Source organism: Scardinius erythrophthalmus (genome assembly GCF_964197995.2).
Source record: "Scardinius erythrophthalmus genome assembly, chromosome: 4".
Taxonomy (NCBI): domain Eukaryota; kingdom Metazoa; phylum Chordata; class Actinopteri; order Cypriniformes; family Leuciscidae; genus Scardinius; species Scardinius erythrophthalmus.
The window spans coordinates 52,557,482-52,571,184 of record NC_138224.1 but is presented as its reverse complement, the minus strand read 5'-3'; the positions used below and the strand labels follow the sequence as shown (position 1 = coordinate 52,571,184).

The 13,703-nt window shown below is 40.1% G+C and overlaps 1 protein-coding gene across 1 annotated transcript in view; it reads left to right on the top strand.

Moving 5' to 3' along the window:
• The window catches only part of LOC308689950 (protein NLRC3-like), a 94,990-nt gene that overhangs the window by 19,572 nt on the left and 61,715 nt on the right, over positions 1–13,703 (top strand). Inside the window, exon 2 of the mRNA XM_081364084.1 lies at positions 9,450–9,747. Coding sequence (XP_081220210.1) covers positions 9,480–9,747 — 268 coding nt within the window. The 5' untranslated portion in view covers positions 9,450–9,479. The remainder of the gene's footprint in view (positions 1–9,449; positions 9,748–13,703) is intronic.

The window sequence follows — 13,703 nt, the reverse complement described above, 5'->3', positions numbered from 1 at the left end:
CGTTACATTCTCCCCTTCTGAACTCCACTTGCAAATAAACAAAAATAAAATATCATGGCATAATACATCACCCACGACTAATCAGGTAACACTCAGGTACAAAGAACATCAGTAATCATAACAGATCTATGTATACTTATACACTTGTAAAATAACAAAAAAAACAAAAAAATTGGAATGCAATGCAAATACATCTCACAGAGAAAAAAAAATGTAGATGAGTATTCCAGTTCATAGACTATTCTTACGAAGAATTAGAGGAAGGAAAGGTTAGCTACGCCCCTCCAAACTCATAGGTCAACATGCCTGTTACATGTTTAGTACACTCACTCAACATATATACATTCCTTTCAATGACATCTCGGTATACCGACTAAATATAGTCGCAACTCAACCACAAAAGAAAAAGAAAACAAACAGAAGAAAATAGATTAGATCCACATAGGCGCATTAACCTGGTTATCTATTCTTTGTACTTGCATTGTTTCAATAAGCCTTACGACTGGTCTGATAAACCTTCCCGCTCTTGATCTGACTGAAGTCATCAACCCTCCAACATCATTTTGGTTAACTGATTGAACTGTTACTACAGTAGCTACATCACTTTGACAGTCAACGTCTGAAGACAGCTGGTCCAATGCAGTCAAATTTGAATTAATGTCCAGATCAATTTCATCATCAGCTGAATGTGGAAGTATAACAGAGTCCTCTAACCCACCCAATACCACTGAGTCACTGGAACCATCATGACTTCCAATCCTTTCTTGTCTACCAACCTCTTCTTCCAACATTTCTGGCCCCTTTTCAGAACCACTTGAACTGTCAAGCTCTGAAACCCATACCACAGTTCTCTCACCAGCTGCAGGCTGAGGCAAGTGATCTAGAGTCTGGGTTTCTTCACTCCCAACACACCCTTCCGCACTCAAAGGTCCCTCTGCAACCTCATCGGGAAGAGGCAGAAAATTAACAGGCATTATCAAGTTGCGGTGAACAATCTTCACTTGGCCTGTGGAAGAATTCTCAATTTTGAAAGTATTGGTTTCAGCATTCTTGTCAACTACAATGTATAGACTGCTCTCCCAGCGGTCGGACAATTTTCGTTTCCCACGCTCTCCCTTGTTCGCCAACAGGACCCTATCCCCGACATCTACGGGAGCACCCTTAACCTTTCTGTTATACAGAGCAGCATGTCGTTTCAGCTGTTTTCCTGCAGTCATTCCCGCAATTGTCACCGCTTGTTTGAGGTCTTTTAACAAATCCCTAACGTACTCATCATAGTCAACTATGTCATTGTCACGCAAAACTGACCCAAAAACCACATCAACAGGTAGTCTTGGAGTCCTGCCAAACATCAGTTGAAAAGGCGCATATCCAGTCGTTTCATGAATTGTACAATTGTACGCAAATGTCAGTGACTTCAACTTTCTAGGCCACCTTTGCTTCGCTGTAGGGGGGAGAGCTCGAATCATGTTACCGAGAGTCCTATTAAATCTTTCCACCCCTCCATTGCCCATTGGGTGATACGGAGTGGTGTGTGACTTTTCCACACCTGCAACAGACAATAGCTCAGAAATCAAAGCACTTTCAAAATTTGCTCCTTGATCGGAGTGAATTCGTTTGGGGAAACCATATATACAAAAAAAATTGTCCCATAACTGTTTGGCAACAGCTTTGGCTGACTGATTTGGGCAATGAAAAGCGTGTGCCAACTTTGTAAAATGATCAGTGACAACAAGAACATCCACTGACTTGTTCCTGCTGTCCTCAGCTGACCAAAAGTCAACACACACAAGCTCCAAGGGATCAGATGTGACAATGTTTTCAAGAGGGGCTCTAGCTTCTGGCTCAGGGGATTTGCCATAGACACATCTCCTACAACATTTAACATAATCTCTCACATCCTTCTCAAGTTTATGCCAAAAAAAACGTTGTCTCGCCAGATACAATGTCCTTTGTTGGCCCTGATGACCAGCATCATCATGAACCCCCCTCAAAACTGTCCCCACCAACAGTTTCGGAACGACATACTGGAAAGTCTTTTTCTTTGACACTACATCCCTTGAAACTCTGTAAAGAATCCCTGCTCTCATCTCAAACTTACTCCAGGATCTAAGCAGCCTCACCACTTCCACTAGCTCCCGTTTACACTCACGATTAGACGGTTTCTTACCCCTCTCAACATAGAAAATCACTCTAGCCAATATGTTGTCAGTCTGCTGCTTCTCAGCCAACTCTTCGTAAGACAGGCCCTTCAGTTTTGGTTGATCTGTGGGAACAACATGATGAATCAACTGTGGTAACAAAAGGTCACACTGTGGTGTAACCAAATGAGACCTCTTTGCCTCCATGACCGCTGACACTTCCATTGCGGACCAAAAACTAGATGACCCATTTACAGCTGTTTGAGAATTAACTGCCAACATGCCATGACTTGGCTCAATGCCAGACTCCATGCCAGGTTCAAAAGGGTGTGCGGACCATCTGAAAACTTCTTGAACCTGCTCTCCTTGGACTGCTGATGCTTCCTTCAACAGTGAGTTATAAGGTACCCTAGTAAGACGATGCAAGGCGCTCTGCTTCACAAATGGCTCTCTGCTAAGAGCATCCGCCACAACATTCCTTGAACCAGGTATGTACCTAATATCGAACTGATATGGAGCCAACTTGGCAACCCACCTATGCTCGCAAGCATCCAGTTTCGGCTTTGTCAAAATATATGTCAGTGGGTTGTTATCAGTCCATACTGTGAAGGGCCGACCTCTTAACCAGTGACTGAATTTGTCACATACCGCCCACTTCAATGCAAAAAATTCTAGCCGATGTGCTGGATATTTCGACTGAGCGAACGAAAGTGACTTACTGGCGAAATAAACTGGCTTTGCTGTACCCCCCTCCTCTGGCACTTGTGAAAGTACAGCACCCAGGCCACTACTGGAAGCATCCACCGAAACTAAAAATGGCCTGTTGAAATCCGGATGAGCCAATAAAACACTGTCAATCAGGGCCTGTTTAAGACGACTAAATGCCTGCCTACAATCGTCAGTCCAATCCTCTGCAGTGAGTGTTCTTTTCAACGTGGTCTTCCTACCCTTTTTTCTTCTCTGAGCCTTAGGACCCGCAATCAACTGAAAAAGTGGCCTTGCAATTACTGAACACTGTTCTATAAACTGCTGGTAATATACAACCATCCCAAGAAAAGAACGTATCTTCTGTTGAGATGGGACACCAGTGTTTCCATCCATAAGGTCTGACTCAGTCATTTCAATAATCACCTTGATTTTATCAGGGTCTGAAGCCACCCCTGCCTCGCTGACCACATGACCAAGGAACTTAACTGACCGTTGCAAAAAATGACATTTCTTTGGAGCTAATTTCAAATTATGAGATTTCAGGCGCTCAAAAACCAACTCCAATCTCTTCAATCCCAACTCTTCATTTGGGGCAAAAACAAGCACATCATCCAAGTAACAGAGAAGACTCAGGAAATTCTGATCTCCAAAAATTCCAAGCATCATTCTCATAAAAGTCGCCGGACTGTTACAAAGGCTCTGAGGAAGGCGATTATACTCATATAGCCCAAAAGGAGATGTGAAAGCAGTGTATTTGCGGTCTTCCTTATGTACTGCAACGTTGTAGTAACCAGATGTCAGATCCATAGTAGAAAAGAAAACATTTCCACCCAGCGCAGCTAAAGCGTCGGCTTGATGAGGCAGTGGATGGGCATCCTTTATTGTTCGAGCATTGAGCCACCTAAAATCAGTACAGAGTCTCAAATCTCCATTTCTCTTCCAAACAATCACCAGAGGGGAAGCATACTCACTACTGGATCTTCTGATAATTTCCCTCTCCTCCATTTCATCCAAAGCTTGCCTGAGCTTATCATACTGATTAGGCGGAAGTCGTCTGTACAGAAGTCTAAATGGATGTTCATCACTGAGCCTTATCCGATGTACATAACCCTCAGCCTTGCCACAATCAAGTCTGTGTCTAGAGAAGATACATTTGTACTTTGCAAGTAGATCAACAAGTTTTTCCTTCCATTCTGAAGACAACTGACAAGAACTCAAATCAACATCTGCAAGTCCCAGGTTCATTAACCTATCACTGAACTCACAGCCTTCCTTGGGTGCACTGATATCCGACAAACTGTCAGCACTTGAATTGTCAGGAAACTCTACATTGTTTGTATGTTGTTTGATTGTGTATGGCAACCCTATGTTTGTGACACTCGCATCAGGATCAAAATCCTCCAATGCCAAACACGGATAAATGTCAGCCAATTTTGCATTACGTCTGAGAGTAACGGACACCGGTGAAGGGTTAATTACTTTAACAGGCACCCATCCATCGGCCCACAACCTCGCCACTGTGCGACCAATAAGGATATTTCTGGGCCTTGAGTGAGCACTGCACGGCTCTGCAATGATGGCACTGCCAGCTGACAAATTGTTTAGATTAGAGAGTTTTGTCCAGACTAAATGTTCCTGTAAAGGTTCAAGTGTGACCGAGTTCTTCAGTTTAACCGTTCCAACCTTCTCAGGGACAACTGTTCCATTCCACCTCTCAACGTTAGCCAGCAACTGAATAAGATTGCTATCCTCAGAATTCGTATCGACATTGGACCTCATTTTCTCCATTAATCCTCCATGCTTTTTCAACTCTTTGATTAGGTGTTTTATCACGTTACTGCCCACAATGAGGTCATCAACCTGGCCGTCTACAACTAAGGTAGGAACCTGAACAGTACACCCATAAACAGTCATGTTTAAGTCACACATACCGATCGGTTTTGTTTTTGACCCACCACAGCCGACCAGTACTACATCAGATGGCGACACCGAACCATTCAAGGCTATACCAGCATCCTTCAATTTAGACACAGCCACAGAACTCAAAGTGCAAGCCATAGAACCACAATCAATCATACCTTTAACAATCACTGTGTTCTCCAGCAAAACGTCAGTATAAAACAATCCCTCATGCATCGACAGTTTTTGTGTGTTTTGCACTATGACAGTCACGTTTTGGTCGATTTCCTCACATACAGTAGAGTACAATGATTTGAGATCGACATCATATACTTGGGGAGTTTCATAAGGCCCATCATTCCCCCCCACCGCATGCGGGCCTTTCAGTTTCCCTGCTGGCCAGGGGGGCATGCTGCAGACGCAGCCCCAACACCACCCTCAGTAACAGCATTTGGGCACTCAAAACGTGTGTGATTTGGGGCATAGCATTCAAAACAGAGCCCTTTTGCCCGACAATGGTTAGAGGTGGAATGGTTAAGGTCCCCACAAACTCTACACGCACCCCGTCCATCCCCTCTATATCTGGCCCTTGGTCGCACAGAGTTTTCAGCAGGTTTTGTTGGACCACTCGGAACTTTTTCCAACACATGTTCCAGTCGTGTAATTAGGCGCTCTAAGGTTTCAACAGAACTGCAAGCAAAAGACTGCTGAACTTGAGGAGCGTTACATTTAATTGCTGCCACCTCATAATCGCTAGCCACGTCGTGAACAGAAGGTAAGGTTTGCATTGTGGTTTCCTGCTTCTGAGCTAAGCATGACAACTGATTTCGTGTATATCTGGTTTCCCTCTGAAATTCATCCAACCTTTCTTGCACTTCAGCAGCTGTCCAGTGTTGCTGAGGTTTACATCTGAAAATCAGCTGCAACTGGGGGTCTGGGCAATGTCTGATGAACATGACAGTCACCTCCTGAGATGGATTATCAAGCTTTTTTCCTTGTCTTTTCAAACAGTCATCTGCTACATCAATTGCCCTATTGAGCCTTATCCAATAGTCAAACGAGCTCTCCCCTTTAAGCGGCAAGGTGGCATAAAAATCAGCCAAGGGCATGGCAGAGTACACTGCGTCACCGAAATGTTGCTTCAGGATGTCAAAAACAGGTCCAGGGCCAATACTCAAGTCAGTATTTTCATAGTTGCGTAGGGCTATTTTAACGACATCTCGAGCCCTTCCCATTAATCGGCTCAGAACTTCTTCAGCCTGACATTCTTGACTATACTCACGTTTACGCAAGTATACCGACATCAATTCCACCCATTCATAAATCGTACATTTATCAGAACCATCCCCACGATAGTAAGCTGGCTCTTTAACATCAGACTGTAATACCAGCTTCAAATTTTGCATGTCAGAGGGTCCACTGCTGCCAGCGTGTCCTGATCTAGATCCCGCCCCACACCCCGTTACTCTGGATTCCAGACAGGATACAATATTCTCACTGATAGATTGACCTATTTGTTTTACCACATTGGCCAACATATCCATCGGAATACTACCCTCTGCAGATGAAGTCCTTAACTCATTCACATCTGTCCCAGTAATCTCATGCTGATCAATTTGACCTGTTTCCCCACAATGTTCATAGGCTACCCGTGGTGTGGAAGTCAGTGGGTAGCCGGAAATCCCCCTACCTACAGAAAATGTTACATCTGTCTGATACACACCTCTTCCTCTTCCCAGACCTGGTGTGTTAAATTTCTTCATTTTCTGTTACTCTATTGAACCCCCGCAAAAAAAAAAAAAAGTGTAAAAAAAAAGAAAAACACTAAAATAAGAGTAACATCCAAAACAGAAAATAGTTCAGATAATATGCATAATTTTTTTTTTACCAGTTTCAAATTATTATTATTATTTTATTTTTTTAATCAGTTTCAATCGTTTTTTTTTTTTTCTGTTTCAATTTTTTTTTTTTTTTTTTTTTTTTTTTTTCAGAGTTTCAATCCATTAATTTTACTCAGTTCTGTGTTCATATATTCGCGTGCAGTATTGTAAGCAACCACCTCGTCTTCACTTCCGAGCTCCGCCTCGCGCTGACGCTCTGAAAGTCTGCTCCGCAACGATGACCAGAGTTTCGCCTCTCGCGGTATTCCTCCGCCGTCCGCTGTGCACCAAATGCCTGGATGTCCGCCTGGCGTCACAAGGTCGACGCAGATGCTCGGAAGGCCGATCACGGCACCAATGTAACTGGTCTTTATTGTCCCTCTGCGTTGTGTTGTGTTGTTAATAAAACTCGTGCTTCAATAATCAGGTCCAAGTAATTTTATTCTCCTGAAAAACATCGTGTAACCAGGGTGAGTGAGTCAAAATAATTCAGCCTGCGTCACACCACTCTGGCGCGCTGGCCTTGCACACGTGAACTGATAGCTATGACACAGTTTAACAAATTCACAAAATAAACGTTTCAAATGAATTCATTCTCTCATATCAAAAATAGAACAATTTACCTGAAAAACATCGTGTAACCAGGGTGAGTGAGTCAAAATAATTCAGCCTGCGTCACACCACTCTGGCGCTATAATAAGACACATTTTTCACTCTTCACTAATATATAACACTCTTCTTGGTCTCAAAATAAGTAGGCTATTGCTCATGATATATCACACATATAATTGACAGATAATTTACAGACAGAATTACAGAGCTCTCAATCACACGACTTACCGCTGGCCTTGCACACGTGAACTGATAGCTGCGACACAGGGTGCACACAGCACAGAGAACCAGCCAGCCAATAGGAAACCCTGTTGACCCTTATTCTATCCAATCATCTTTCAGTGTGAATATTTAACAGATCATTATTAGCAAGTGGAGACACACACACACAATATATATAACTCCGTTACATTAGCATCATGCTAACATGGTTTACCATAGTTTACGATGAATTCCCATAACTTACCATAATTTACCACGTTCTAGCATGATTTACTTTGATTCTAGCATAATTTGCCATAGTTTACCATGATTTACCATGTTGTAGCATAATTTACCATGAATTATCATGGAACGTCCTGATTGCGTATGCAACCCATCATTCCCTGAAGGAGGGAACGGAGGACGTAGTCCCTTTGCCACTATAGTTGGACCACCACTGACTCCAAGTTACGCTCGGCTCCTCAGCGAAAAACAGATGGTGTTTGCATCCACTACCGTATTTATACCTGCCTCGTGGGGCGGAGCGCGTGATGAAAATTCAAGTCGCCATTGCGCGCATTGGCTCGTTCAAGCATGCTCGAAGAAGATAGGCTCCCTAGCCCCCATTCAGTCGATGTCGACTACGTCCTCTGTTTCTTCCTTCAGGGAACGGTGGTGGGTTGCATAAGCAACCAGGACGTTTCATTTAGTGTTTGAGTCATACAATAATAATATGACAGACATTGCTCTGTTTAATGTTGATTAAGTGGGTATATTCTCACAGGATTTTCTTTGTAAAACAAGTTATATTGCAGTTGAAGAAAGAAAAGCGAAAGATTTGAAATTTCATGTGATTTATATCTGTTGTCAATTCAGATGAAGTGAATGTGAATGAGTGACAAGTTCTCTGCATTATGCAGGTTTTTCTTTCTTCTTCTTCTTGTTTCCTGTTGATGTGTACTTCTTGAGTTGACCGTGGATGAGTGACTGGCGAGCCAACAGTGCCTAGTTAATGTCACAACGCGTCTTTCTCTGGAGCGAGCTCAGTATCCTTAATCAAACAGATAAGAGAATACAACACGCCATACACTTCAGATACCTGGAGTGAAACTGAGTTTAAAACTACCCGGGTAGTAAATCTTTCTTCTGTCACGTGACTACTTCTGCTTCTATTTTTTTTTCTACTTCAATATTTCTTTCCTGGAAGGATCAGACTTTATGAAAGAAAAAAGAAGATAAATAAGAACACAAGGAAAATACTTTCTGAACTGTGTTTGGGGAACCATTTATTTTATTTGTCATACCAAACAGGCCTGATGATTGTATTTTGTTGTTGTTGTTCTATCAATTGTATGTTTACAAACTGGTACCAATACAAAATGTTTTCTTTATTTGACAAGTGGTAATTGCTGTCTCAAATCCTCCTTACGAACTTAGACGTAACTTTACTGTAATGCTACTGTGCCCATTCAACCTCAGTTAATTTAGTTAATTTTGATACACGGGTTACAGAAGGATATGCTAAACATGTTGCATGAGGTGCAAGTAACAATAAGAGGAGAAGATGACATGACTCACTGAGTTTTTTGGCTGATCCTACTCACCTAAGTTGTTTAATGGACTTGTAAAGGGCGCGTGAGAGAAAAATAAATAAATAAAGAGCGCACGGATGGCACGCTAACAGGCTAGCGAATTACTAGTGTGTTGTGCTAGCAATAACGATTTAGATTGAAGTAAGCGATGTCAGAATAATATGTGATGTTGAGTAAGTTATATTTAGCAGTATAAACAACAAGGAATGATAGTAAATAATGATTCAAAACAGAAAGGTATACAAAGCTTACAGACGCAAACCAACACAACAGCAGCAGAAGCAACGAGGCAGACAGGAGCAATCGATCAGCGAACCCAATCACAGCTTCATTTCATAACCCAAAATACATTTGAGTGCTTATGTCCAAATGTTAGGAGTGAAACTACTTCAGATCTTTTTCTTTTTGTCCTGCAGCTGTGAATCTGTGTGAATCAGTGAAGGACAATGGCGTCTGTTGAAGATCTGCTTGAGAAATCACTGAATGAACTGGTAGAAGCTGAATGGAAGAAGTTTAAGTGGCACTTACAGAATGATCATGAGTGTATAACAAAGAAAGACATGGAGAAAGCAGATATCTTAGACACAGTGGATAAGATGGCAGCATGTTTTGGGCCAGAAGAAGCTGTGAAGATCACAGTGGAGATCCTGAGGAAGATAAACCAGAACAATCTGGCTAAGCAACTGGAGAACAAACACAAGCAACACAAGCAAGGTAAGGTTTAATTCACTGTGACTGTAATGTAGGTGACAAGCCACATGAAGACATCTGTCGCTGTTGGAGGAGCTCATTCAAAAGAAATATATGTGTACTTCCTGTACATGGAAACAAGAAAGTATAAAAGCAAACAGGGCCAAGAACAGCAACAGATGTTATACAAGTACATTTAATAGAACAGTGTCTGATTTTACAAAATGGTTAAATGGTTTACAATGGTCTAAAAACCTTAATCAAAACTTCTGCTAGCAACTAGAACATTGACGTAAAATTGCGGGTGTGTATTTGCTGCCTTTGTAGCACCTCTCAGCGGTAAATCACAGACTTTGAAAAGTGTCAGTTTATTCTCTATTGCCTAATCAGCCGTGGCTTATTGAGAACTGGTAGCAGATCAATTCAAGTGAAACATTGTAGTTAAACGAACTCATAATACTGTATTACAGTACAAATTTAGAACTAAAGAAATGTAGGCTTCTATTATCGCATCAAATTTTAGCAAAGTAGGCTAATCGTTAACATTGTGTGCCCAGATGTTCTATAGCTAGAAAGGCTATGCATGTCAAGGTTATGCATCTTATACTTTGTGTTATTTTAATTTGTTAGTAGGCCTAGATTTATGAACTGGAACAGTGAAATAATTTAAAATAAATGATCGTAAAATTACTTGCTAACCGATGTTAGTCGGCAGCATTTGTGTTTTAGGATTAATTAAGAATTAAATGGGCTTATTGTAGGTTGTTATGATTTGCATTATTTTCTTTAATAAATAATGAAAACATTTCAACAAAAAACATTGCAATAGAAAAATGTCACATCTATGAGGCTTTGTGCAGCCTAAGCATAAAGCGTTAAACTCATGCTCATATGACAGTGTTCAGACGATAGCTGGGTGGTCAACGCTTTAACATGTGTCTCTCGGTGCTTCAAATGTTCTGACTTGATAAAACTGTATATTTCACTGCGTGTCATCCACACCAATTACAAAAAATAACTGTTACAAATTATTTAGCCTTTGTTACTTCAAAGGTTACTACTTGAATTCACTTTACAATAAACCGATAAACAATAAAACAAGGTTGATCGCGAATTAAAGAGCTCTGTGTCTGCTGCTCACTCGCATTCATTTCTAGTTGGCATGAGCGCGTTTCGTCAACAGTTCAGTTAGTAGTTATGATGATGTCATTCAGCTTGTGTCAAAATGATTTATGACCACATCGATGTCCAAACAACGTATGAATGGGTATTGCAAAAATGCAGTTGGTTAAAAAAAAACATCTCAGAGTGTTTCCTGAAGAGTTTCTCTCTCACATCATTGTTTGACTAGCCTGGTTAAAACCAGACCATTCTCAGTAGTAACTGAGTTATGGTCTGGCAAAGCTTCATTAATAACTCATTTCCAAAGGGGCGTCACCAACGGACGTTGCTCAAATGCCTCTGGGCGCAATTGGATAGACCTAAAACCAATCAGGGGTGTGCGTTTCCCAAAACCATAGTTGCTAACTGAGTTAGCAACTTTGTTGGTTGCAATGCAATTTCCCATTGCCAACCAACTAAGTTGCTAACAGGTTAGCAACTATGGTTTTGGGAAACGCACCCCTGAGCGATCGTCATCGCGTAAAGCCATATGCTGTGTCCCAATTCGCCTAAGTTACACTACGCCATAAAAGTATGTACTCTTTTTGTGAAGAAAAGGTATTTACTTTTGAATGTGTAGCAAAAAAGTAGTCAAGCTTTGGGACGTCGCTCAAATGCCTCTGGGTGCAATTGGATAGACCTAAAACCAATCAGAGCAATCGTCATCGTGTAAAGCCCCCCTCAACGTTATTGATTGGTGCCTCGATTTGGACGGATTAGAAATCGGCTTGAATGGGCTCTTTGCCAGACTACTTGCAGAGCAAATCTAAATTTGCCGGAAGTTGTCAGGGTTTTCCCAGGCTAGTGTTTGACAGTCTCTGTGTCAGAAGGGAGTTTGAGTTCAGTGATCAGGATGAGACATTGTGAATGTTTTGTTAGTGTTGAATTTATTTCAAAGTACAATCTTAAAAGTTATTTATAGTTAAACGTTTAAATTATGTATTTTAAAAATAAAAGATGGTTTAAATAATCCATTCAATTTAATTGAAAGTCTTAATAAAAACAAATATTCTACATCGGTGGTCTGTGGAAAAACTTGACTTGAACTTAAAGTATATTTTTTTATTAGAGCTCATGTAAAAAACTTTTTTGTTGTTGTTTTTTTTTAATATGAAGTGTCACACGTCATCTCACACATGTGAAATGTTCAATATATCCTTATTTAAGAAATTCTGAGAAAGACAAAGCGCAACATTTAGAACCTGTAATGCCTCAGGCCTTTATTAATATTAATAAATAAAATATGGTATATTTAAAGTTTGAAAATTACTTCCATAATATTTTCTTTTAGTAAAGCAATGCCTGGATCATAAAACACACAAAGTTTTGCGTTGTTTGTGAGACCTCGCAAAGATTACACCAATATTAGCTTTCTCGAACATTGCATGTTTGCACTATTCCTGAAACTTAGTAATCAACATGCATTTCTGTAGGACTGTCAAAAGAAAAATCATTTGGTTTAGTTGTATTTTAAAACACTGCTTTTTCTTAAAAACGTTGTGTCAGACGTATTTGGCAGCATGATTATCTTGTTTCATTGTGTATTACGTCCATATTTATCAGGCTGATATTTGTAGAAATAAGAAAAGTAAATTTATAAAACAAAAAGGATCAGTTAATGGCTTTGTGTCAGAACACAACAGGTATGAAGATATGTTTGGTTTTAACTTTTTATTCTAACTTTAAAGCTAGAGTATCCTTTGAAAAGTGTAATACAGTATTTGATTTTGGGGACATCAGAAATGACTAATTTCTGAGCGCTTTATTAAACAGAAATTTGCTGTTGGTGTATTAGCCTAAAACAACACACTCGCCAGATTGTTTATCTAAATAGCCCTATGTTGTTAGAAATTACTGTTTACCAGGTATGCGGCGCATCCCATGCAACAAGAGATTAACACGGTTGCCAAATTGCTTTATGTTACTCTTACTCTCGCATCAGCTGTTGAGTAAACAGTAGGGGTGTACGATACACTTGTGTCATGGTTCGGTTTGGTACATTTTTGATACAGCAAAAAGAAAGAAATGCCAGAGAAATTTCCTTGATTTAATTTTTTTTATTCTTTTCTTTTTTTTTTTTATTAAAACTGACATAATAAAGTATGATATTTTTTTACTTTGAGCAATTCTGGAGCTACACTGCAAAAAATGCTTTTCTTACTTAGCATTTTTGTTTTGTTTCCAGTCCAAATATCTAAAAATTCTTAAATCAAGAAGCATTTACTAGAGAAGTAAAATGACATAAGAAATTCTGTTTTGTTTTAAGATAAAAAGAAAGTAATTAAGTAATTTTTGCTTAAAACAAGCCAAATTATCTGCCAATGGGGTAAGCAAAAATTACTTAAATTACTTTCTTTTTATCTTAAAACAAAACAGAATTTCTTATGTCATTTTACTTCTCTAGTAAATGCTTCTTGATTTAAGAATTTTTTGATATTTGGACTGGAAACAAAACAAAAATACTAAGTAAGAAAAGCATTTTTTGCAGTGTATAATTGACTCTTCTTAGGAGCATATAAAACAAAACAGCTCCTTGGAAAAAATATTGTAGTATTGAGTAAACAGGTTTAGTCATGGCACAATGTTTCTTCCTGGTTTCCACGTCAGCGCTGTTTGATCCATTAATAACGGAGAAATGTGAATGTTTCTCACTAGATCTTTCTCATTTATCGCAGCGATGTTATTACTTCTGTGGCGAATTCAAATGCTTTCTTTATTGGATCTCTTATTAGCGCTGTGTAGTAACAGTGTCGCTTGATCAAGATCGGCTCGCGCTGCACTGGTCCAAACTGATAAACGGTCCTTCAACCACACAATAA